The following is a 27,268-nucleotide window of genomic DNA, read 5'->3' on the forward strand; positions in this document are numbered from 1 at the left end:
TGTGATGTGGAAATGGTTTTGTTAAAGAAAAGGGTGGAAACAGCTGCTCTGTAATAGCAGCAGCAACATGCAAATGCATTTAATCAAAAAGCAAAAACTCTGCTCTAAAGTGGAAAATCTAATATCAGGCACAAAACACACATCTCAGAAGACTGTAAGCTGCACAAGTGAGGCTTCGGCTTCCTGTTACATCTATTAAAACAAACACCAGAGCAGCTTATTGTAATATGTGAATAATAAAAAGGTGGACATATGGCAACGTGATCTTGACCCCTGTGCTCAGAGATGAGAAGAGGAGATGAGACGACGCAACATGACAGGATATAGGATCTGGAGGTGTGCTGAAACACCATGTGCCATCGTGCTGGGCACCGCTGACTCCTGAGGGGCGTTTTGATTGGTTCATTAGCAGGACAGTGACACCTGGGTGCACACGCTGCGAGTGACGACAAATCTTGCCATGAGTTTCGTCCTCTCTCTCTCTCCCACTCTTTCAGTTTAATACGTGACCCTCACACCATCTTGAACCAGGACTTCAGAATCTCTCAGTAACACGAAAGCTCAGAGTGACACACACGTCTCTCACATTTCACCATTTTTATGGAAATGTGGCTTTTACTAAGCAGCTGTTGGTTTGCCGACTTGCGCGGCAGAGTTAGTTTCTAGGTTGGGTTGATAAATCGCTTGAATGTCAGTACACACATGTGCACACACAACCAGCAGTGTGGTGGTGGGGCTGCGCAGCTCTCAAGGTCTCCACCAGGGATGGTTATTGCTGTCCATTAGTGGCTTCTCTGAGCCCAGAGGGGAAACTGGGTCAGAACAGCATGAGAGGGAAAGTATGTTGTATCTTTCTGTCTCTGATTCATAAAGACTAACACACACAGACACACACCAAAAGCAGAGACACACAATAGATGTATTTTTGTATTTGCCCTGCCCTGGTTATTTATGCCCATATCCATTAGCCCCAATTGAAGTTCTCTACAGTCTGTTGTTCTGCCCTTTTGCTTCATGTGTTTATGTTTCCATCTGTCTGCTCTTATTTACATTCATCTGAGGATTTGATGACTAATAAAGGTTTTTCCGTAGAGCTAATTCACCAATCAGCAGAGGTAGTCAGCAATACCTGCTTCTGCCTTAATTTTAACTTTGGTGAATGGGCTGCATCACATTGGCCTTCATCATTAAAGGCCCAGTGTTTCACAGTGACCTGGTCACTGGGAGCAGCTCTGAGTTCAGTCACTTGATCAAAGACCCTTCCTCACAGGCAGAGCTGGAAGCCTTTAAAACTTACCACATGAATGGTCCAGCATTCATGTACTGAGCTCTGACTCTAAGGCTACACAGCCTGAGACACACATTGCTTACTGATGACCATATCACATTGATCACCTTAACAGTGTGGCTGGTAGCTACAGTAAGTAAGACGTGCATTATATTGTAAATGAATTGGCCAAGGTTCAGTCATGCCGCAGCCTCTGTGTAGCTCAGTTCCCTCAGGTGCTTTTAAAAGAAAACAGCATTCAGGGATGAGAACCACACAGAGTTGAACCCAGCGCCAACTGAGTGAAAGGTGAAATCAGGCCGGTCCACAACTGGCACAATGAAAACGACTCAACAATATGAAAACAACTGTGCTGCTTCAGTAAAATCACCACAAGCGACTTTTATTGTGAGAAGCAACATATGATGAGCAGGAGGCAGAGGCTGTGAACCCTGATGGCAGCAACAGACACTGAGAGGCTTTTTTACCGACTACAGCCTTGTTGACTTGCTCCATCAGTATCCATTGTGCTAAGATTGTCAGTTTTCATCAGTTAGAAAAATTAATATAATTATCTTTTCATTCAAAGTTTTTCTTTTTCTTGTAAAAACCTGGACCACAGAACCAACAATGTGATGTGGCCACTGCCAACATTTCAGGGATCTGGGTGTGTTATGCTACTGGTAGCTGATGTAGCTCTGAGCCTACAGCCTGATACAAAGATAAAGAGTGGACTACAGAGCTCACTTAGTTTTAACCTCACAACCTTTAGATTTTTCTTTTCTTTCTCAAACTTGTAGTTTAAAGCCCCAAATGACACTCACTCAAATGACATCGGATTTCGTGCTACAGCCTCAGGAGCCACACAGTGCATTATCCAATGTTTTCCCACATGTAGCCTACAGTAGCACTCCCAAAGATCTGTTCTCCTTAACCCATAAGAACCCAGACCCATTTATCCTTGAAGGAAAATTAAGTGGGGTGAAACACAGACCAAGTGGAATGCATGGAACACATTTTTGAAGTTTTTTTTAAAATAGCGCCACCTATTGTCAGAGATCTGGAATGTTGCATATATGTCACATCGGGCTTTTTTGGTATCTTAAATTTTCACTTGAAAATAAATGGGCTTAACATTTTCTTTTGCTCTGTAACACAAATTTGACCTTTTATTTGCATTTCCATAACATATATCAAAATTACAAATTTGCTGGTTACTATTAACACCTTTTTAAGACAAGTTTCACAACAAAAAAGGGCAAACACTATAGAAATGCGAATATTGCCTCATATCGAAGGCTTTAACCAGTTACTGAAGCCTTAAAAGCTGTGCAACCACAATTTTCTTTCCAACTACAAATACCTTGGCATCTGGATGGACAGTTGTCTTAATTTTAAGCACCATATCACCACCCTCATTGCTAAACTAAGAACAATACTTGGCTTTCTATACAGAAATAAGCACCGTTTTCCTACTCACCACAGGAAAAAAATTGGAGACACTATTTTTTCTCTGTTTTAGACTATGGAGATGACATCTATGGAAGAGCTGCTAGTTCCACTTTGATTCCACTGGATGCTGTTTACCACTCAGCCTTACATTTCATTTCCAATGATTCATATAATACTCATCACGGCACTCTTTATCAAAATGTCGGCTGGTCATTTCTGACAGTAAGGGGACAACAGCATTGGTTTTTATCCATTTTTAAAGCCCTGTCACAGTTATTGTCTCCTTATTTATCATCTCTGTCAACTATGAAATCACAAAACATTGGTACCCACTCACAGAACTGATTGTTGGGTCATATTCCATTCGTCAGAACTGAGCTGGGTAAAACGTCCTTCTCTCACAATGCACCACATGGGACCCTCTCTCCCATCAGTACAGCAGTCCAGAACCCTTGTCTCAAACCTGGTTCATGACTGTTTGACTGTGTTAACTTTTCTTATTTGTTTCCTAATATTTTCTTATGTAAACTCTCATTCTTCTTTGCTGTATTTGTTGTTCTGTATACAACATCTATTGCACGTCTGATGGTCGTCAGTACATCCTGAACACTGTATCCTATTTTGTTACAAAAAATACAGCAAAAAAGCATAATTACATTAATATGGGACCAGCATGGGATACTAAAATCTTGTTCATTTACTGAGAAGAGTGTCTCTGCTAAATCTGTGGTTCAATTTCCGGACTGATATATCATTTTATTAAATATTGATTGAATTTGACATTATTTTTATGTTAACATTTTTGAATTATGTTTTAAATTGAACAACATAGAGTATATTAATTCAAAATACCTGAATCACCTAATTTAATTGAGCAGTTCTTTCCCATTTTTCTGATTGTGACATAGGTGTCACATGGTATTTTTCCTGACTTTTTTAAGGCTAAGGCCCGATGTGACGTATATGTCACAGCAATATTTTCTTAAGTTGTTTTATATGAGTTTCTTCAAAAAATGAGGTCAGAACAGGTTAAATACAACAAGGGACATGTTATAAAAGGATCTGCATTGTGAAATGGGTGGTGGCTTATTTTATTGACAGAAAGCAAGCTTTTTAAAAGTAGCGGCCTCTGTGAAATGTGCCAACTCTGCCGGCCACCATCTTGGAAATGTTGTCATGGATAGAGAGATTCACAGAGAGTCATGTGACTGCACCAGGATGTTGAGTAGATGTCACTTAGGGACTTTATGAGTTAAAAGTTCAACATAAATATGTGTAAGGGGCTTTCCAGGACACTTGAAGGCAGTGTGACACCCGTGTCACCGTGGGTCCTTATGGGTTAAAGGGACTTGAGGTTTTGTTGCAGTATCTTAAAGGGATAGTTCAACATTTTGGCAAATTGGCCCATTGCCATAATCCCTGTCGTTTTAGGAGTGTAGGTTCGTTATTTTTAATTGTTGGTGCAAGCTATTTTTAGAACGGCGGAGCAGAGCCGCGAACTGCTCAGAGCTACGCCGCGGAGGCTAATGGAATTTCTTGGTTTCTCTCATCAAACTCATCAAATACACAATCCAACAACTCCAAAACGCTCTGGTGGACAAGTTGTGACCTGCACATTCACCACGCTATGAGATAATAACGTAACGTTACGAGATGGAGTTGTTTTAAAGGTAAATGCAAAGACTGCTTGCTGAAAAACTGCCCCCGACGGGAACGCACATCAGCGATTTTGCATGAATTTACTGAAAACAACTCAGAGTGATAAATCAGCAGTTTATGGTAAAACGGCAACGTATTTTGTGTGAAGACCGCTCTACGGACTACAGATCTGGTGTCCCACAAAAAAATATGTCACCAACTGACACGGGAAAGGGCAATAAGGGTGGCATTTGGTGTGTGACGTCACCTACGCGACCTGTAGTCTTTCTGGTTACGAATTCGGAATTTTATTTTACAATAGTTTTACAACAAACTGCTGATTTCCCGGCATGAAACGCGATGTTTTAAACAGGTAGAGGTCATATTTTTTTCTCATGGCACAATTCAATTGGATCACGAAATAAAATTTTGTCTCCCATTCGCTTACATGGAGATTTTTTCTGAATTGAGGTCCCATGGCGACCGTTACTTCCTGCTTCCGCTTCGGCACTCAATGGCAATGGGCCAATTTACCAAAATGTTAAACTATCCCTATAATACAATAATAATCTGACTACATCAGATCATAAAGAAAATATATTCTTGACTTTGGATGTTTCTTCCTGTGCTGCAGGCAGCATCTCCTGCTCTCTGCACTCTGACATGTTTTCCATATTCTGCATACAGATGGTGTCATTGCATTAGAACAGATAGCGCAGAGGGGGTGGATTACCGTGTTATAGCCCTCTACAGGCAAATTTAATTTACCATGGTCCATATGTTGATTTAGAGAAGTGATTGTGACAGCGGGTTAGCTGGGCAGGTGATCAGTTACAATTTTGTGGGGAACAATGATTGGTAACAGAATGAAATCTGATCGCAACAATGGAGTGAGCTAAAAAAAAACAAAAAAAACAGCAGCATCTGCCTCTCTCTCCCTCTCTCTCTCTCTGAGGAAACCTGCTTAATTTAATCTTGATTAGACCCTGATGACGCTGGTGCACACGGCTAATATTGAATAGATATTGATTTATGAAATCAACATAATCATGGAGTTTTTCATGGAGGACAATTGAGCAACTATTAAGAGATGATGATTGTCACCACAGGACCACGCTGGAAGGAGTGTAATTCAGTAACCTGAGCAGTTTACACAGCGAGCAGATGGTTACCAAGGCAAATACAATCACTGCTGATTCAATCACCCTCTATCGAACACCTTACAGTACATTCACTCCCTCCTTTCTCCCGACTGCAGCTTTGTAGAGAACTGTCAAGAGCTACTGTATGCGAGGTGCTGGGCTGTACGTCTGCACTGCACCTCCCACACTCAACTTGAAGTGGCTTCAGAGGAACAAGGAGCTGTCACTTTGAGAGTGGGTGGTTATAGAACTGTATAGAACGGAAGACTTCTGATTTATACCTGTCTTGAAGGATACAAAAACGAAAACTATCACTCTGATGGTAAATGTGAACTGTGCTCCTCAGTTGACAACAGGAAAAGACATGATAGGAGTCTGTGCTGTAATGTGGTCTACACTGCATTACATTATAAATCTTGTCAAGCTCACTGAAAGACATCAAGAAGAGAGAAGAAATACTGTAGGTTTAACTAGTCTTGTTTAGTAGCTGTACTAGTGCTGTATGATATTATATGTGTCATGATCATAACAAACTACATGCCCAGGGTTAAAGTGGTTTAATGTTGCAAATATCTTACAAGTAGCTAAGCCTCTTCATATCAGAGAACATTACACAATTGTGTGCTGCTGTAATGCCTGAGACATGTGTGTTGTTTGAATATACAGTTCATTTGATTTGATGAAGCAGAAAGGTGAACGTCTTTATGACTGCTATAGAAGCTCTTACTCAAGGACACTCAGAGAGGTGGGGTTAAATCAGAGCACTCCAACTGGGGTGTGATCTCACTACACAGGCCAATCTGCTGCCCCTGTTATGATGCTATGTCTCCATGCAATTACTGTATACCGACAAATTACAGCAATCCAGATTCCAGATGGAAGAATATACTTGCAGCAATTGATGCAGTATCCTGCATAGTACCAAATGCTTGGCAGGTCTCAGCCATTACAGAGATGCAATCTGCATTCACTTGTTGCCAGTCAGTGGCTCAGGTGGATAAAAGCTTGCATATTAATACTGCCACACTGATGCTGTGTGAATGCTGAACACTGGGATGCAGTGACGGTCTTACCATGCTCTTCAGCTGCAAAGCCGTCCTATAATGACAGTCACAATGACAAGGTTGGGATCTGTGCAACTCATAGAAGAAAAGCAAACAGGCTGAACTCCCACGAGCACTTGAGTATTCACCACACAATAGAGCCATGTTCTGTATATGAAGGATACCGCTGAGTGCAGTCGAGGATGCAGCTATAGTAAATTAGCTCTATATTACAAGGCAATTAACCACTATTCAATGATAGACGCATCAGCGAGTCTGTCATGTAGTTTCACTGTCTGTTCCTATGGCAACATATACATGAAGTGCAGCATTTAAACAAGGGGTGACATAGTCTGATGTTGCAATAAAGGCAGCGTCTGAGTTTAAATCAGAACAACAGGTCGTTTTCGATAATGTTCTTCTTATTATATTTTTGCAATACAGTGCCAGACACTGCAGCATCTCAATGAACTTGGCCCAGGGCGCCACCTAGTGGTTAGAATGAGCAGCTACTGTTTGGTTTGAGGATTTAGTTTAAGATGCTTACATTTCAGCTAAGTCATTTTCCTCTACAAAACAAACAAATTCAAAGAAAACATCCATGTACAGAGCTACAGACTGGCTGTAGTGTCAATATTAACATACAAACCAAACACAGGTCTTTAGATGTTTGTTTTTGGATTAAGTCTGAAAATATGTGCTGCTAGATTTTCGTTTGTATTCACAAAAATGTCTAATATGACTACGCATACACATTTCTGCATATGCAAGTTTACAATGACATGTTTGGCCCCTGGCTCTGCTACACCCTGATGTGGGATCCTACCATGCAACAGACCATCAGTTTGCAGTGAATAACAAGTTAATAATGAATTCACATCAAGTTTTATTCAACAGTTTCTTGATAAATGTCCTACCTTTGGCCTTTCATCCAGGATTTGCTGACGGATATCCTTGTGCTTCTCTAGTAGTCTCTCCTGTCGTTTACTCTGCGCATCTTCCAACTGACAGACACACACAGACACACACAATAAAATACTTGCAAGTAAACAACAGGTGTATGGATAGTGAAACTGTATGAATTTGACTACATCTGCTACCCTGATTGCACAATAAATGCTTTATTGATATTGTTCACTGTAAATGTTTTGACCACACCATGGTCATATCCTCTCTTACCCGTTTAATGTACTGCACCACCTCGTTGACGAACGATCTGTTGATCTCCAGCTTTTCTCTGTGGGGAGAAATGTATCAGCTGCCAAACCAAGAAACTAGTCGCATGGATCTAAATCTTAAGCATTCAGTGACATCTAGTGGTCATACAAGTATAACATCCAACTCTAGAGGGCAGCAGACTTTTTACTATCTCACATCTAACACATACTTACTCCTCTGTCATGTTCTTGTCTTTAGCACTCGGGTACTTGAGGTTTTGTTGCAGTAATAATAATCTGACCACACCAGGTCATAAAGAAAATATATTCTTGACTTTGGATGTTTTTCCTGTTCTGTGTTGGCAGCATCATACTTTTTTCAGACATCATCAGACATCATTCTTTTTTGATTTTACCAAATATAACCCTGAGCATCTCCTGCTCTCTGCTCTCTGACATCTTTTCCATATTCTGCATACAGATGGTGTCATTGCATTAGAACAGATATTGCAGAGGGGGTTGATTACTATGTTATAGCCCTCTACAGGCAAATTTAATTTACCATGGTCCATATGTTGATTTAGAGAAGTGATTGTGACAGCGGGTTAGCTGGGCAGGTGATCAGTTACAATTTTGTGAAAATAATTGGTAACAGAATAAATAACAGAAAAAAAAGAAACAGGAGCATCTGCCTCTCTCTTTCTCTCTCTCTGAAGAAATCTGCTTAATCAAATCTTCTTTTTTGTGGACTACATGTATTTCTGTTCAAACACACACATACTTACTCCTCTGTCACATTCTTGTCTTTAGATTTGGCTTCATTGATTTTCTCTTGTCTTTTCTTGTCCATTTTCTTCTTCAGATCCTTCTTCTCTCTGTTCATATCAAAGCCAAGAGAGGATGACTGAGGTGACTTCAGGTGATTTCAAATGGATTTCTGTGGATCTATGTGAGCGGTCTTACTTTTCACAGATGTCTCTGAGCTTCTTGAGCTGAGCGCTCTGACACTCCTCCGCTATAGTGGTCAGCTTCTCGACCAGCTGGAGAGGAGACACAGGGTGAGTCAAAATCTGACACTAAGACCAAAATACTGCAAAGTGAGTGAGACAAGAAACATCTGCTTTTAATTCTTCATTATTCTAGTTCAAATGAAGAGCAGATTTGTTGATATCCTGATCCCAGTTAAACTGCATTCAACACTGTCTCCATTATGCTTGTTGTCTTTTGCTTGAATAAACCTCTCTGACACTCAGCTGTGCACTCACTGTGCAGGTGTACCAGAGCAGAAAACATTCATCTTTCCACACCAGACAACACAACATGTGCACAGGCAGCAGGATGATAGCTGTAATATTCTAGAGGGGTGTGTGTGTGTGTGTGTGTGTGTGTGTGTGTGTGTGTGTGTGTGTGTGTGTGTGTGTGTGTGTGTGTGTGTGTGTGCGTGTGTGCGTGACCTGGAGTCTATTCACTTATTTATTTGCTTGCTATGGTTGATCAGTGTGAGCCTCTCTGAGCTTTGGGACAAGAGAGAGTCAGCGCTTCATCAACTCCAATACAAGTTGAGGCAAGCTCCGATATCTGCTGTGACATGTGTGTGTGTGTGTGTTCCCACTGCTGCATACACTACAGCGTGTGCTTGTTTATATTTTCTATGCGTTTGTATTGTGTTTGCATAGGAACTCTGATTACATTGACTTGTATTATTAACTCTGGGAAAGTGCATATAAGGAAATGGCTTTCATAAATGTTTTACATTGTCATCAACCTGTCTCTCTCCAAGAGCTTAAAAAGGGCACACAAGTTCTAGAGTCAAGTAGGAAATTAGCCCCATATGCGGTGGTGGTGGCCATAAAAAGGCAACCGACAAATGTACAGAGTTGACAGGAAATCAGAGGCTCTGAGTCTTCTGTCCATATATGTGCAGCATTTACCCAACAATTATTATGAAATACTTTACAGACCTCTGGGGAGCAGACATAAGAACAAGTCTGACCGATTGCAAATTTTGAGGCCGTTTCACTGCCTGAAGAAGGTCACAATGACCGAAAGCTTGCAATAAATTGATATGTGCACAGTGTTTTGAGTGTGTGGTTGCTATTTTGTTGTTTCAAAGTTCACCTCTTCGTAGTATTTTGCCTACGGATGAGCGGTGGCCTTTTTCACTGAGGCTGTTTCACTACGCACTACGCACTTTAAACTCCATTGAGTCTTTTAAAAGGGATCTGAAAACTCTGCTGTTCCGACAGGCTTTTATGTAGGGGTGGGTTTTCTGGGTTTTTGTCATAATTTTGTTTTATACTGTGATGGTTTTATGTTTCTATGCTCCTCTGTATTTTAATTGTGTATTCTTGTTTTACTCCCTGTACAAATGCGATTTCCTGACTCTGTTGTGAAGCACTTTGTGAACCCCTTCTATGAAAGTGCTATACAAATATAATTTACTTACTTACAAAATGCAAAAGTGTCTCTGTGGCCCTGCGACTAGTGTATTTATCCATAGTCAGTAGCGATAACAAATGAGGCCAGTGAAGGCCACACACTGTAGAAGTATAGAAGTGACACACTAGTTGCATCACTTTTACACTAGCAAAAGCAGCCGCACTCAACATTCATTATGGGATGTGGCCTTGGACTTCTGTGTGTATTTGCTGTGTGAGTTGTGCGGGTACCTGTTTGATGTGTTCTTTTTTCTGGTACTTTTCACTGTAGTACTGCTCCTGGCGCAGTGTGAGGAGCTGCTGCTGCTGCTGCTCCTTCAGCTCTGCAAGTCTCTGGTTACACTCCTGATCCAGCTCACACAGCTCCTGGTCCAGGGTCGACAGAGAGTTTTCGGACCGGCTGCAAAACACACGTACACAGTGTGAGTTTTTCTTACTCATATAATAAGTTGAGATAGTAAATATTACTGCATGTCATAAGGATATTTATTTATCTACGGATCCTTTCAGAACAATGCGTCTATTGGAAATTCAAGTAGCACAAAAAGTCTTCTCATTCAGGGAGTGTGTCAGCAACCTTGATGTGAGTGTTTGAGGTAATTTCAAACATCAGGAAGGACACAAGTCTTAAAGAAGCATGGATGAATTGCATTATCTTTCATTTGCAGTGCTGTGTGTGCTGAGTTGTGATGCTTCAGAGCGGGATGAGCTCATGTGGGTTCTGAATGTCACCCCAAGGTTCGGGCAAAGACTTCCACTCATCCACTTGTTCTTATTCTAGTCACAGCTCAGCCTTTTTCTTCTCTCTGAGGACGGCGAGTTCTGCCCTGTTGTGTTGTGTTTTTCAGCGATATACAACATGTGTGTTTGTGTAGATGGAGAGACAGAGAGAGAGGGAAATTGTACGGTGCACTACAGAAGTCAATTTGTCATGCAGTGTTGTAATTCCCACCTGCATGTGTAGTAATTAGCAATAAAGTAATTTACAGCCTTTCACAGACTGTTTTTTTTAATATCTTAAGAGCAGCAGCTTGTTAAAAGTGTGAGCTAAACATACACACAGACTGTGAAGTGTGTGCAGATGGAGAGAGCTACAACAGTATGCTTACAAGATCAGAGGTTTTTTTTTCTCATCAGTACAAGCGAGAGCCATGAGACTTAAAATCGTTCATGTCTTGTAGCTGCTTTTTTTCTGGTCTTAAATAAGACGTCTGACTGTGGTGAGGGATTTTTTACAGAAGCCTTTGTGCTTCGATGACTCCAGCTTTTACTATGTAATGAAAATGTTTGCTGCAAGCATCTCATTATGAGTATGTGTCTACATTAGCCAATGGCTTTGTTTTCCTTTGCTGCGCCGACGTCTTTTGTGGCTTTCCTTTGAAGACAGATAGAGCTGAGGGGGAAGACTTCAAAGAAAAGAAGTGAAGGGTTCAACCAATAGTGGGACAGTTTGAAAAGGAGAAGAGGAGGGCTACCTACCTTTTCTTACCGTCTCGTTTGTGGCTCTTCTGCAGGGCCGAGCGCCGGCGTTGATGCTGGCTCTGGAGCTCGGCCACACGAGCCGTGTGCTCCTTGATCAGCTCGCTGGTCTTGCGGTGGTGTTTCCGAACCAGCTCCTTCATCTCTTTGTACTGTTTCCTCTGCTCCCGAACAAAACCCTTCTGTTGCTTCAGCTCCTCCAGTGTCTGAGCCTCCAGTTCTGAAGGCAAGGGATTAAGGAAAAATACATAAACAAAAATCATCATTTTCACAATAGCAACTTTCTGAAAAAATGGCAACGTAATTCTAATGGTTATGGTAGAATCGATCTAAATAATGAAGTCCCAAAAAAAAAAAAAACTTTACAGGAAATGAGATAATTATATCATAAGTCATTGCAACATTAGCAAACCACCAAAATGCTGAGAGGTCAAAGAAGTATTCCATTGATTTCACATACAGTAATGGGTAAACCCAATAAAGCCAGTAACCACAGACATGACTAAGTGTTCAAGGCTGAAAACATGATCTCACCAGTGAGAACGCTCTGAATGATATCTTCAGTCTTCACTGCTGGTTTCAGTGAGCCTGGCCAGCAAAAACAAGTTCACAAGTTAGTTTAAACATAAAGCATGAATCACAAATTAGTTTCAAATCAGATCTAATCAACATAAGAAAGAGACATACAGTACTGTGCAAAAGTTTAAGCATTTCAGATGTTTAGATTCTTATCCATTATCCATTACTGTCTGAGAGGCATCTGATCGGTCCCACATTTACTCTGCAGCATGACAATGACCCAAAAATTTCAGCCTGTGTTAAAAATAACTATTTGAATGGACAAGAAGAAGACTGAGTCCTGCAACAGATGGTATAACCCCCCACAGAGTCGTCAGTCTGGGACTACATGAAGAGACAGAAGACACTGAGACAGCCTCAGTCCACACAAGAACTTCTCCAAGATGCTTCAACAACCTGCCTGTCCAGTACTTGGGAAAACTGTGTGTAAGTGTGTGGAGGAGAACTGGTGCTGTGGTCATCTGACTTAGGTTTCTTCTGTTGAAAGAACTTTGAATGAAGTTAATCGATAAACAAAGACTTCTCATGACATATTTGAAAGCATCTTCACTTTACTAACAGTGCTTTAAACTTTTGCATAGTACTGTATATACATACACATACAAAATTATCTTAAAGCCAGACTTAAATACTTTGATTTGTGCTTTTCATCCCTAATCATGACCTTCATATCTATAAACATACTGCTTTCTGTAATCAATGAATAAAGGCATATTTATTAAGTAAACATAATGTCAAGATGAGGTAAAACCAACACACATCTACCTGTTTATGTACCTAGACACAATTAAGTTTGTGTAAAATTGTAGATATTGACCATGTGGAGATGGGATGTGGAGGCTGGTTGTGTGTAGAGCACCTGCAGACTGCGTCTGGCCGACCAGCGAGGGGGGTTTCGGGGTGATAATGGGCGTGTGGCTCAGTCCGTTCTCTGCAGGCAGCACCACTCTCTGGTCCACCTTAGATTCTGAGGGGGCTTCGCTCCCTGCCTCCACCTGTCCATCACATGAAAGCCTCAACATTTACATCAAAAATGTAATCATCAGTCGATAAAGACGAGTACGCTGCTCACCACTGACAAAGGTATTCAGTTGCAGATCAATATTTAAAACCAAATGGCAGTTTATCCAATGGAGTAAGTTGAAGTTTTCTTTGAGTGTCAGTGGTTCTCAGAGTATCTCCTCCATCAGTGAGCATCAATACAGTCATTATACAGATTTTTAGTAGTAGTAGTATTTGTTTTCCATTGTTTCCTTCTTTGCTGTACCTGTGTCCTGCGCGACAGTTTGTAGACATAGCTTTGGTAACCCACTCTCAGCATTGCTTCCTGTGCCGAGGCTCAGCAGATCTTAATTTCCCCTAGGCCCCGGCTGGATCTCCAACTATATGCTCTTATCTTGGAAAGGTTAATGCAATTTTAAATAATCTCTGTTCTAGTCACGCTAGTAAAGATCTTCTCCTTTCTCCCCCTGCTGTCTCTACATTCATCTCCCCACACTGTGCTCCTGCCTTCTCGATGCTCTACCTCTTTTGGCGACTGTTGCCATGGCCACAGCATGAAACTGCTCTCTGTGGGAAATCATATCAACCGGCAAATCAGATAAAAGAAGCCCCTCAGGAACAACCCTCCGTGCCAGTCCCCCCTTTTCTAATAACCTCAGATAACCCCCGTGTCCTGCCTTGCCTCTCACCATGAATGTATCCTGACTGCAGTCCTGGAAATCGTTCACGTCTCTCCTCAGATATCATCTCCTGTTGCACTCCACCTACATTAATCCAGGGCGACTTGGATTCTCCATCAAGTCCATTTAAAATGACAAACACCATTTACAAAGACCGCTGCTACTTTGCTCTTAATGCCCCATTTACAAGTTAACAAATTCAGTTCCTGCAGCTTTTACTCTAATGCTGCGTGATGGCCCATTAGTGTGAGATGTCAGCAGTGAAATCTTTCTATGGAACAAAACAGGTCGCATTCTCTTGAGCAGCCATGACTTGTTAAAGCTGCTTGGCATTTTGGTTTTGTTCATAATGAAGCCTGTTCTAACGTTAAAGGTCACTGCCAACTCTAGTTTAGATTTATAAAGTTTGCATTTTCCAGTTTACAGATTGTTAGTAGGTTTGTGCTTTTATTGTGAAAAGTCGTTTCTAAACGTAAACTGCCATCTCATGTTTTCTTTTTTTGATAATGTCTTGATAAGCTACTGTGTTGGCAAGCTGTTGCCTGATTTCCTTCAGTCCCTGTGAGATATGTGAGATATACATCACTACATATACACCAGCTAGACGCTAACCTTGCCTAGTTTTTGATGCTAGTGCAGGCACTGTTGTTTATAGTTGACTTTTTGGAGCCTGCTGCCGGAAACTGCTGCTGCTGAATCTAGATGCGAGGTGGATTCAGGTGATATGACATGAAACATTAAAGTTAAAGCCTAGCAGTGATCTAAAAGATGGTAAAATGCTGTGTGGGGATGAGAGGAGCTGCAGAGTGTACTTACAATTTTCTGTGGGTTCATTTTTCTGAGCAAACTGTTTCTCCAGAGGACAGTTTATAAATTGTTAAAAGATATATTGCAGCATTACTGCAGTAGCACTTACCACAGCTTAGAAGTAACAAAAAGGGGGAAGACCAGTTGCTGAACCTCTACATGTTGTCTAGGGGCAGCAGTCAAAATAGTCTTGCAGCCGCACAGCTCAAGTGGGGATTGTTATTTCTGCTCTACTAAATCAAAGTGTCTATTCTTACACACTGGTTGTCAGTTGTTGAACATAAATTTGATTTGGTCAAATCAACATGGTAAAACTGTGACATGGAGACATGATGCATCCATATAAAATTGTATCGGTAACAGCCTGGTTTCAGTCAGTGGCACTTCATTTAGTGGTGATTAAACCTGTCACTCCTTACTAGCTTACTGTATATTTTAAAGCACAATAATGAAAGCACACAGAGTCAAGGTGACATATCTCCCCCCTGAGGAAACAGAGTGCTGGAGCCTGCAGGTGGAAGAGACTGGATGACATACGGCAGTAATACTGCTACAGCTGTGATTGCAGCACAGTTTATCATAGAGGAACTAGGAATGAAAAAAAAAATCCCAAACAAAGAGTGTTGATAATATCTGTGGGGTTCTGCGCTGGAAACAAGCTGTAAGTCATAATCCACTGCAGTGCTCTGGCTTTCAAGTACTTTGTAGTGTTATAAAAGAAAAGGAACTCCACTTCTCTCTGCATCTTCTCATTTCCCGACCATATGTTTTGAATTTCTAAACCAGTTAGTTCCTCACAGGGAGAGGAGCAGCCAGCTGGCCAAGGGACCACTCATATTAATCAGCAACAGAGACAAATGAGCCTGTCTCTGTCCGAGTGTTGGAGGAAGTAGTATAAACACACACCTCCTTGTCACCCTCTTCCTCTCCTCCCTCCTCCAAAGTGAGAGCAGCCAGCTGATTGGCTCTCTGCTCCATCAGGTTGACATAGCGGATGGGGTTGGACAAGGCTTCGATGACGTCTGAGGAATAGGGAGAGGACAAACACTTGACATGACTTTGAAATGACTGTATTTGATTTCTGGTTCACATATATTTGTGGGACTTACCTGCAAATGTGTCAGGAACATAATCCTTTACTTCTACGTAGACAAACAGAGCAGGCAGCATCAGAGACTGGTTCTTCTCATTCCTCAGGCTGATGTAGTGATAACCTGCAGAGTTTGAGTAAGATTAATGTTTATCAGTACAAAAATAATCATTTACAAAACAAACCTACAAACAAAGCATCCAATTCATCTTGTGTAGAACCATAACTCATGCAAACATTTCATCCTTCAGCTAATAAGATAATCTTACATACAGTATACTGCGATTGTTTATTGGAGCCTAGCTCTAGTTCTCATCTGTTATCATACCTTCAATATAATATAATGATATTATATACAGACACTTCTCTCTATTTACTTTGCATGTTTAAAGAAACTTTCAAAACAAATGTAGATAGAGGCGGTGAGAGTGTGAAAACTAAACGCACCAGGACGGATGGCTGATACAGGAATGATGCGGTGGCCGATGAACTTCCCTCCTTCTTCAAACACGGCTATTCTTATGGAAGCCAGTGTTGGCAGGACGACCTGAGGGAATGGAACACATGCACATATTAATCACCTTTAGTGCAAATGTCACAACCAAGTCACTCAAAAACGTATTCATTATTCATCATTATGAATGTTGCTCAAACATTTCTGTATACAGTATGTCATACTTGGCAAGCAAAATTGACTGAACCTTTATTTCCACCAGTGTTGGTTGTTTAAATAGAAACGTGATCACGTCGTCTCACCTTCTTGAAGACAATGGCCTCCTCTTCCCAGACAGGGTTGATGGCGTTGCCCTGAGATGTCTTTGTCTTGAAAGCTTTCCTCTTGGTATCCACTGGTAAGCCAAACATGTCGATCTCCACGTACGTGCCAACTTTCTTATCTGACAGGAACTGGCCTGAGATGATCTGGAAGGAAGGAAGGAGGAGGAAAGAAAGAAAGACAGAGGCGGGAGAGAAAGAAAAATATGCTCAAACACACAGACAGAGCTGCACAAACACAAAATGACCAACACAAACAAACCCACACCTTCACAGACAGCGTGTTGGCTACGATCCCATCCACGGTGCTTTCAGTAAAAGGGTCAAAGTGTTTGTCTGGCCGTCTCATAAACTCTGGTTTGAGCCTGTAGCCGCACTTCCCGTTGTACTCGTACATGCCCAGGTTCAGCTGCATGGACAAGTCTGTGGAGCGACGACAGAACCACCACAGTTTATTTGCATCAAACAACAACACTCAACAATAAAAATCTAACATGCAAACTAAGAACCGCTCAACAGTGTGAGAGAAATAACAGATTTACACAATGTAACTCGTTCCTCACCAATGGTTTGGAAATTGAGAGCCACAAGCTGACAGCCGGCGTTCCAGAAGAGCTGAGGGTTGTAGTTGGACGAATCGACGCGAGTTCCTTTAGGGTAGATCCTGCTCAACTGCAGCTTGTTGTATCTGAACAGAGTTGCGTTAAGGTTGAGACTGCATGACCTGCATCAGAAAATAAAGCTGGTGGTGCAGCAGCTACAGCCATTTCTGCTGTGTTTACTGCTACTGCAAGGCCGCAAAATAGGACTCACTGTTCATCTTTTTGTTGTACTGAACAAGATAATGAGAAGAGACAATAAGGAGAATAATAATGCTGTATCCATCAGAAGTTACCTCCATAGGGAAAAGGGAGGCTGGAGGAACAGAAACTAAACATTTATAGACCCAAATCAGCTTCAGTGATTGTGAATTATTATTAAATAGTATGATGCACTGCCTCAGTAAAACTGAAAAGGATACTCCACAAACTCTACAGGAGATTTGGTCAGTTGCTCCAAAGCTTTGGTCTCTACGAAGGACGACATCTGGAAGCTGCGATTGATCTCTGCAGGCAGACGTAGTGATACATGAATCAGAATTATGCAATGGTCACTGGAACGACTGAAAAATCTAAGTCTAAATTCATCACTGCTGTTAGAAACCTTTGACGAAAGTGCTTCAAATGTATCATGAGGGGCTGTACAGGCCATAATTCATTCTGGCCCTCTCACACATACAGTATCTCACAAAAGTGAGTATACTGTACAAATCACATTTCAGCAACCACTTTATTATAACTTCTCAAGGAACAATACTATAGAAATGAAACTTGGATGTACTTTAGAATAGTCAGGGTGCAGCTTGTATAGTAGTATCCCACAAAAATGACTCACAGCCATTATTGTCTAAATAGATGGCAACACAAGTGAGTAGACCCCTAGGGATACCAAACATGCAACATGGCATGTATGTATACTATAGACTGTGTAGGTACATAAATGAAAGGAAAGGAAACAGGAAAGAGATATAAGAGAGAGGAGGGTGGTGGTTGGATGGAAAAAGCTAATGTAATATTTTAGTTTTATTCATTTTAATTTTTAATTTAATTTTTTTTCTTGTGATGTGCAAAAATCCTTCAAAAATGTGGTGTGTCTGTGAGTTTATACAATTATGTATGTCCATTCTATGATGACATACAGTATCTCACTGTCACGACCTGAACATGCCTCCTACTGTATGCACCAGAAACATGCTGTAAGAGCTTCTGTTAATAAAAAAAATAAATAAAAAAAATAATAATAATAATTCTGGAGGTACAATTTTCTCATACTGACCACTGGATGTTCAACATGGCACCTCAGGGCAAAGAGCGCTCTGAGGATCAGGGAAATAGAGTTGTTGCTCTCCATGAAGACAGCCTAGGCTATAACAAGATCGGTAACACCCTGAAACTGAACTGCAGCACGGTGGCCAAGGTCATACAGCATGTTCTCGCCGGGGCCAAAGACCAAAGGAGTTGAGTCCTCGTGCTCTGCATCATATCCAGAAGTTGGCTTCAAAAAACAGACACCTGAGTGCTGCCAGCATTGGTGCAGAGGCTGAAGAAGCGGGAGGTCAGCCTGTCAGTGCTCAGACCACTGACTGCACACAACGCATCAAGTCGGTCTGTATGTTCACTGTGATGGGTACTCACTTGTGTTGCCAGCCATTTAGACAATAATGGCTGTGTTGAGTTATTTCAGCTGGATAGTAAATCTATACTGCTATACAAGCTGTACACTGAGTATATGTTATATCTAAGTTCCATCTCTATAGTATTGTCCTTTGAGAAGATATAATAAAATGGTTGCTGAAATGTGCGGGTTGTTCTCACTTTTGTGAGATTCTGTACATTCTCCTTTCACATACTGTACATACATTTTCACTTTCATATTTACATATTTTCACTCACACATTCATGCATGTATGTGTTCCACTATACACCTACAGTATACATATATTTTCACTCTCCCACACATTTTTCTTTTACATATTACTTAGTGTAGTATTAAATAGTATTAAAATTGATTGCATGTGCATGAGCAAAGTGTATGGATGTATGTGTTCAAATGAGAGTGAAAACATATGAATGTGAAAGGAAAAAATATGTGTGTGAGAGGGCCAGAGTGAATTATGGCTTGTACAACCCCTCATATAAATGTAAACAGTTCATTCCAAAGCTACAGCCATGCATTGAGACATTAGTGAGCAGAGTGTTCAGGAAACATATAATTATGCTAGTCTAATATCTTAAAATAGTTTGTATGTACTTTTAGACCCCTCAAAGCTGTTGAACTTGACTGGTTGGATGTAGATGACCAGGTTGGACATTTCCTCTGTTGCAAACGCCTCGCTGCCTGCAGTACCCTGTATGTGAAAACACACACCAAACAACAACACGTTTAAATTCAATTCAGGACAGTCTTTACACAGAAGGTCCTTAAAAACTATGAGAAGAACTTTGATCGCACATCGGTGGAAATAATATGTGCACCAGGCAGCAGTGTTAGGACATGACATGCACATACTGTAAGTACACCGGGTTGTAAATCTCCATCATTTCAAGTATTAAACAGATACCAAGTATGACTTGTGAGATACACACCTCATCCATTGAGCCCTTTTTACAGTCGTCATCATCGTCATCGTCATCTTCGCTCTCTGCCTCCACCTCACCTGAAACATGAGCCGCAGATTTGGTCAGAGATAATCACAATAGATCAGAGCTAAAACAAACCAAAGTTAAATGTGTGTAAATGTAATTGACATTTCCCACAAACGCAATGCAAAATGTTGAAAGCTAATGGCCTTTAAATTAGTCTTGATCTAGGATCAGTTTCCTCAATTACACTTAAAGCAGAGACACAAACAAGGCTCACGCCGACGGCCGAACCCACACAGCTTATCCGCCGAGGAAATTAATTTTAATATTGTTTTGGTGGGGCTGACACAGCCTCTGTGCCCACATAATGAGAGATCTACTAAGATTTACCGCTGAATCTGAGGTCACGCTGACTGAGGAAATTAATTTGAACGTTGTAATGGTGGAACTGACCTATAGCTTCTGCAGCAGGCTAATGAGAGCTCTGGTAAAGGTTTGCCTCTGAGTCTGAGGTCATGAGCTATGTGTGACTCACCGATAGACTTTCTGCCCTGCGGCCTCAGGCTGAGCTCAGCTCCCTCTGACGGCTGAGAGGAATCTGCCATCTCCTCTTTGGTCGAACCTGCGCAGGAAAAATCAAACTTATCAACAACAAATGACATTCTACAATAATCCAAGGTCAACAGTGTATACACGTGAAAAGGCTTCATTTTATGTGGTGGTGACATAGCAATTAGTCTGCTGTTTTGCAGAATAATATGTCATCACTTACTTTTCTTCTCAACCAGGTACTATCAGAGGATAAATGACAATAAAACGCTTTGTGCTGTATTACAGAGCAGTAATTTATGCTGGAGACAGGAGAACACATGTCCTCTCTTTTCATATTGCTATTTTTGTCTCCCCCACGTCTACAGTTTCAATTTGATTTTCATTTTAAAATCTCTCTAAACAGTATCCTCTTACTCTCAAACCCCACAAAAAACAGATAAGGTGGATAGGGATATGTGTTGTGAGCGGCAGCAAGATCAGTTGGTGCTTTCTGAGCTTTCAGGCCATATGGAGGCTGCCCATGACTTCTGCAGAGGAAGCTCCACAGACACTAAGGACAAGAACTACTAAGAACTACTAAACCTCCAGTATAATGCTTAGGAATGTACATTTCAATTCAATGGTGATAATTAATATCAAATGTTCTTATTGTATTAACATTGCAGATGTCACATGTCTTGATGACTTCAAATTCAAATGATTTTCCTCTTAACTGCATTACTAAGACAGATATTTTGGACACAGTTTCTTTATCATGTTATCTGTTACAGTAGGTTGATATAACTAAGTATTATGTAAATAAATAGTGTTTGTTTGAAGTGCCATGGACTCACCAGTGCCAATGTCAATGTTAGATTAGATTTAGATCAGAAGTTCATTGTCATTGTTAAAAATAATGAAAAACAGTTTGGCAGCTCTGCAGTAAAATCAAACAAGAATCAAAATCCAGATACACAGATTACAGATAAATAAACATGCTTTCGGAGTAGCATAAATAATTTAAGTGCAATAGTGCAAACATTGTCTCATGACTTGTCAGCACAGATGAAGCAGCTGAAAATGTTCACACCAGTTACTTATTGACTGCTGCGCAACAGTCAAACAATTGTGATGTGTATTCTCTTCCACCAGGGGGCAGTGTGTGTTAGTGTAACGATGAAGCCTGCTGCTCAGTAGTGGCGACTGATTGGTATGTCTGTTATAATTTACAAATGAATGATATACTGCAAGTAAAAGGCTAGAATATAATATAATAGGCCCTATACATAAAAGTGAGAACGCACATGTGTAAGTGACACATGTGAAGTGTAACCATCTTCAGGGCAGATATGAATGATTAGGGAAATTAAACCAAAGAGCAGCTGTGAAAATATAGAAAATCCATAAATTGAGATATATGAAAGTTCACTAGAATTACAGTGTAATGTACACACAGCTGTAAGAACACACACCGAACACACATGCACACACTGAAGGCTACTGCTGGCCAGTGTTTAAGACCCACTGGTGACTAGCAGTGTATATGCCTGACAGGGAGTGTATCCAACAGCCAATAATACCTTCAGCTGATGGAGAGGCTCATGAAAATGATAAATGATAAACAATAGCAGTGTTTCGCTCCAGTGATTCAGTTTCTGGACAGCACAGAGGTGTCGATCCATAGCACAGATGGACCCAGACGGTTAGACTACATTTAACTTCTGAAACGTCATAACTCAGCCGTCCGAGTGCGGCTGGATGGCTCTGGGATTCGGGAAGCGAGCGTGTGTGTGTGTGCTTGTGTGTTTAAAAAGGAGGGCCGTACCTGCACTCGGCGAGGAGGGCTCACACACACTGGAGGAGTCGCTGTAGGTGTTAGAAACCTGCTCCGACAGTTTCTTCTTGGTGCTTCCGTTTGCCTTGTGGTGCTTCTTTTTGTTCTTCACTAAGATTTTCCCCATCAGCTCCATGGGGCTGGGCAGCGGCACGCCAGACTCCAACTGGACAGGGCGTCGAGAGAGATGGAGACAGGGAGGCCATTAAAATCACAGCAGGGTGATGGGAATTCATAAAGAAAGAAACAAGACACACAGAATGACACAAAATACAGAATACTGTGATATCCTCTTGAATGACTGAATGATATGACAAGAATCAGAGGAGCATTAGGGAAATCCAACGTGTTGCTGTATGGGTACGGACGGCTCTATCATGTATTATGGCCATATCTCACAACAGTTTGCAAACAAATGAGATAATTACAGGATGAAAATGCAGAAGTTGTTTACTGGAGTGAGGCATTTACATGTAAATTTATGGTGGTTTAAAAAAAAAAAAAAAAAATCTTGTTCTGCTCAAAATTCACTGTAAAAGATTCTGCTGAGTTGAGCATGTTAGTGACCGCAAGGATCGGCACTGAGCATTACAAAGTCTGTTGATGTAACAACTCCAAAGTTTACACTTTCAACACTAAAAGAAGCTTCCAGGAGGGAAACTGAGCATTAAACACAAACACACACCCTCTCAAGGGAGCTGGCTGGAAGTAGGCAGATCTCTGATTTATTTATGGGGTACACTGCTTTTGGATCACAGTGTTTAGAGGTATTAATAATGTATTATCAAGAAATCAGCAGTGATGCTGAAGACACACACAACCATGGTCTTTACAACTTATCAGCGATACACACAGCCAGACTTAAAAATGTGAAAACTTTTATCCGGCTTCTTTCAAGAGCAAGAAAACAGTGATTCATACACCAAACTAAAACCAAGGCTTTCCAGCGAATAACCTACTTTCCCAACTGCCACACTCTTCCAACGACACCTTCCTATACTGCTATTGTTGGAGAGTGATAAAATAAAGATTAGACGTCCTGTTTGCTTTGGCTTCAATCACACGGTTCCATTGAAACCAGTTCAGCGCTGGATCTGGCACAGCACTTAAGATGTTTGAGCTACAATTTACTTGGAAGAATTCAGTTTCCCCCGAATCCATGAACCTTTTATTTACTTGACACATAAACATTCACTCAATTTAGTGAAAATGATACTTTATTTCAATTTGGCTCTATATCATACATCTACTCCGCTATAGAGGGGAATGTTGTTTGAAAGTGATGTTTAATAAACTACAGTACAATGATGTTACAGTTTTAGTAATTAGTTACACTGTATATTAGGATTTTATGATGATCAATTTCATATTAAAATGGTACTGCACATTGTTAATGGTTGAAACTACCAGTGTGTAAAGTAGACGTACAACAGTAAGATGATGCTTACATATGAATATATTAGTCATAGTGAATCATTAATAAAACACACACTTCCTAATGAACATAGGAATCGTTTTCATTACTTCAACTTTTGATATATTTAGTAGCATTAGGCTACTTGTATTGTAAAACAGCACTTTTACACTGGTATACAGGCATTTACAGTGAGTAAAACATCTGAGTAGTTCCTTTCCTTCAAATTCAACTACATTCTCAGGTGTGTGTGTCTGTGCAGCGTCTTATTCAGATGATCTGACTTCAATTGGTAAAACGATGTCAAGCCCATTTTAGAAAAGGAGATGTGGACCTTTCCTTTGGTGAAGGTATGTGATTTAAAAATGTAATTTGTAGCTTCATTCATGTTCAATGGTTTTACATTGACTGGTACAGTGTGTGTATTCTTGTCTATATACGTAATAATACGCTGAAATACAAGTGGCAGAGGAGGAGGAATGCCGCATGTTTGGTATAGACAATCACAGAGGGTAATGACTGTCAAGTGTTTGAGAAAAAAAAGGTGTATATGTTGTTGTGAATGCTTTGTAGGCTCCAGCAATTTATGCTTACTATTCTCTGCTCACATTACTCTCAGCCCTGCGTTGCCTTTCATCAGTGTGAGGACACTTCACAGTTCTGCTCTGTCCACAGTTTCAAAGTGAGCCTCAACAAGACTGACAGCAACAAAACAGTTTCCATTCAACATATTTTCTATTTTGTCAGCAGTTATAATGAAAATGTTTTGGCAATAAGCCCTGATCAGCATAATGAATGCAATGACAAGAGCCATATAACAAACAACATAACACATTCACTGCGAATCCAATTTTTAGGTAATTTCAGCTAATTTTCTTTTTTTGAGAGAGCAGACTGTTCTGAGCTTAATTGAAAAATGAAACACTGTCACCTCTCTCTCCTGTTTGACTGAAATGACAGTTTGGTGGAGAGGAGATACAGGAAGTGCTTGAGTTTCTGAGGAATCCGTAATCCTCTTTATTCTCAGCCTCAGCTCAGCTGGAACCAATCTAGCTATATTACCCTATCTGCCCCTGACCCTATGGACTTATGGAGCTGATATCCCATTCGATACGCTGTATACACAATGCCAGAGGGGAGTGGTTGTCATTGCACTCACCTTTCCCAGTTATTACATGCTCAGTGGTAGAAATCTGATTCCTCACTGGCACTTTCTGGCACTTTCACTCTCTCTCAAACTTCTCACTTCTTTCCCTCTATCTCTCTCCTTCTCCTTCCCTCTGCCTCTCAATTCCAAGGGTTTCTCCCTGATAATACTTCAATGTCAAATCCAGTCAGAAGGGTGTAATTCTCAGCGGGCTGTGTCTTTGGCAGGCAGCAGTGCTGAAGGAGCTCCCTGCGTGTGTGAGATAATGCTGCATCTGACTGCTGGGGAACTTTAGCTGCTCTTTAGTGTTATACCAACAGGGACAAGTCCCATCCCTGGAGAACAACACATGGAAAGAGTGCTATAAGTACACACGGGTGGAAGGCCGTATGTGCAGCAGACACCGTGACGTGTCTGTGCGAGAGAGCGTGCGACAACTGCCTGCGTCATTACTCACAAAGACGCCTTTGGGATAAAAAAAAAAAAAAGAGTTTGGCCACAAAGGGACAAAGCAAGCTTTCGACTGGTAGCTATGGCAACAGAGAAGAGACAGATAAAGCTCTGCCAAGAAAAGCCATGTTTAGATTACAGTGTAAAACACTTCCATTTAATCTGACATGGCTGTCATTTGCAGTCTCTCCTGTGGTAACAGAGAGGTGAAATAAAAAATGACCGTGGGATGAATCATTAGGAGTCGGCTTCCGTAGCACACGGATAGCCAGAGGTATGTGTGTGCGTCTGTGATTGAAAACAAGAATGAAAACCAGAAAGAGGGAGAGAGTGAAGGAGGGAGATAAAGTCTAGGAGGCCATTTAGCAGCGCCTGGAGTGACAGGAAGAGGAAACACAGAGACAACACATTTTGCCAGGTGCTAGAGGGCATGTCGATATGTGGCTGGGAGTGAGAAAGACACAGTGGGGAGAGAGAGTAAAAAGAGGTATAAACACAGTGAAATAGCCATGTGTGTGTGAGCAAATCAATTATATTATACAGTTTGCGTGCGTCTATGTGACAGTGAGTGTGCAGTAAGTCAAGACTTGCTGTCTCACCAGTGTATACAGAGGTAACATGCTACGCTAGGAAGCAGAGTTCAAGGACACGATAATATTATATCTGATGAATCCCTCGCTGCTGGCCACGTCGTATGTATGTGCGTGCGTGCGTGTGTGTGATAAAAACACTGAGAGACAGACAGCACACAGTCATGAATGTGAGCGCATGCACATGTTTGTGTGTATAAGCATCTTATGTACTCACAGGATATTTCTCCAGAGGCTCTGTCAGTAATGCGTCTCCAAATATTGACCGGCAGTACTCTGCCATCTTAGCCTGCTGCTTCGGTCTGGGAGTCACAACACACACACACACATACACACACACAATATAATTTCTCTACAAAATATCAATATACATGAATATGTATGTTGTTGTTATGAAGCTCCCGCAGGAGCCATTAAAAGCCAAACCCCACCGATGAGAACGTTCTCTGTGAATCGGTGCAGGAGTTTACACAGGCAACACACCAAATGGCCAATTGTGCAAATCGACATTAAACCTTCAGCTGACAGATGATGCTCATCGATAAAAGCAGCATCAACCGCGCAGCTTTTGCACCCGTGACATGGAATGATTGGGGGAAACTTACGAGTCAACGTGGTTTTCAAAAGACAGGATGACAGGGAAGGGCGAGGTCTTGAAGGCACATTCTGCGATGGCCTCGATCACCTCCTAAAAACACAGAAAGGAGAATAGAAATAGAAATTCTTACTTTGAATACACACGTGGCAGAACATTATGTTAATAGGGGATGTAATGAACTTGTTGGTGAATGCGATGATATTCTGTGGAGTCTCAAAAAAACATTTCATAGTAACACACAGCTCTTATATTGTAGCATATTTACAATGTTAGGACTGTGTAGAGAATGGCTGGGAGAGTCCCATAGAGAACATGCCCACACCTGGTGAAATGAATACAGTACATGTAGGAGAAAGCAACAGCAACAGTGATAAGATAGGAAGTCTCATTATAAATCCAACATCCTCTGGCTGGCGTCCTCTAGGCTACATGGAATTATGGTCTGTGTACTGAAGTGTATGAAATGTAGAACCTATCAGTGTGAAATCAGTGCAGTGGGTTTCTTGTGTTACACTGCACTGGAGCTGTGCAGGTTGTCAACATGTTGGTGAATCCTCTAGGATATTAATGCAAAAGAAAATCCTTTTGTTCGTGTCCCAAATTTCAGCGTGGATGTCTCCACAGAGATGAGAGCTGAGCTATGATGGGGTGTCGCTGCTCAACTGCAGTGAACACGTCTGAAAATCTGATATCGGATTTCCAAGCCACTGATTGTCTAAGTCAATTACACCATCATTAACGATGGTGTCAGCTCAGTTAATGCTTTCATTTCCATTTGCTCCATCTCCTCCAATAAAAATCTTTGTCTGTAACTCAACCCTCTCCATCTCTTCTGCATTCTGTCTTTCACAACTCTTATATACAACTTTCACTCTCAGTCTAATTGCATTAAGCTTATCCTGCTTCTTCTGTTACTCTCGTCGCATCTTAATTCCCTCTATCAATCAGTCCACCCACCTCTTCATTTTTCTCCC

General features: G+C 41.1%; 1 protein-coding gene across 1 annotated transcript in view; it reads right to left on the reverse strand.

Annotated features, from left to right (window-relative positions):
- plcb1l (phospholipase C beta 1-like) overlaps window positions 1-27,268 on the reverse strand; it is a 125,933-nt gene that overhangs the window by 9,666 nt on the left and 88,999 nt on the right. The window contains exons 12-32 of the mRNA XM_084000067.1: window positions 26,302-26,384; window positions 25,914-25,998; window positions 22,087-22,261; window positions 20,266-20,352; window positions 19,734-19,804; window positions 19,399-19,495; window positions 17,570-17,654; window positions 17,112-17,236; window positions 16,817-16,971; window positions 16,531-16,695; window positions 16,222-16,321; window positions 15,794-15,898; window positions 15,591-15,706; window positions 13,055-13,190; window positions 12,151-12,204; window positions 11,617-11,836; window positions 10,369-10,537; window positions 8,663-8,739; window positions 8,485-8,574; window positions 7,722-7,779; window positions 7,460-7,546 (exon numbers count right to left, since the gene is read on the reverse strand). Coding sequence (XP_083856193.1) covers window positions 7,460-7,546; window positions 7,722-7,779; window positions 8,485-8,574; window positions 8,663-8,739; window positions 10,369-10,537; window positions 11,617-11,836; window positions 12,151-12,204; window positions 13,055-13,190; window positions 15,591-15,706; window positions 15,794-15,898; window positions 16,222-16,321; window positions 16,531-16,695; window positions 16,817-16,971; window positions 17,112-17,236; window positions 17,570-17,654; window positions 19,399-19,495; window positions 19,734-19,804; window positions 20,266-20,352; window positions 22,087-22,261; window positions 25,914-25,998; window positions 26,302-26,384 — 2,340 coding nt within the window. The remainder of the gene's footprint in view (window positions 1-7,459; window positions 7,547-7,721; window positions 7,780-8,484; window positions 8,575-8,662; window positions 8,740-10,368; window positions 10,538-11,616; window positions 11,837-12,150; window positions 12,205-13,054; window positions 13,191-15,590; window positions 15,707-15,793; window positions 15,899-16,221; window positions 16,322-16,530; window positions 16,696-16,816; window positions 16,972-17,111; window positions 17,237-17,569; window positions 17,655-19,398; window positions 19,496-19,733; window positions 19,805-20,265; window positions 20,353-22,086; window positions 22,262-25,913; window positions 25,999-26,301; window positions 26,385-27,268) is intronic.

The sequence above is a fragment of the Trachurus trachurus genome (assembly GCF_905171665.1).
Source record: "Trachurus trachurus genome assembly, chromosome: 24".
Taxonomy (NCBI): domain Eukaryota; kingdom Metazoa; phylum Chordata; class Actinopteri; order Carangiformes; family Carangidae; genus Trachurus; species Trachurus trachurus.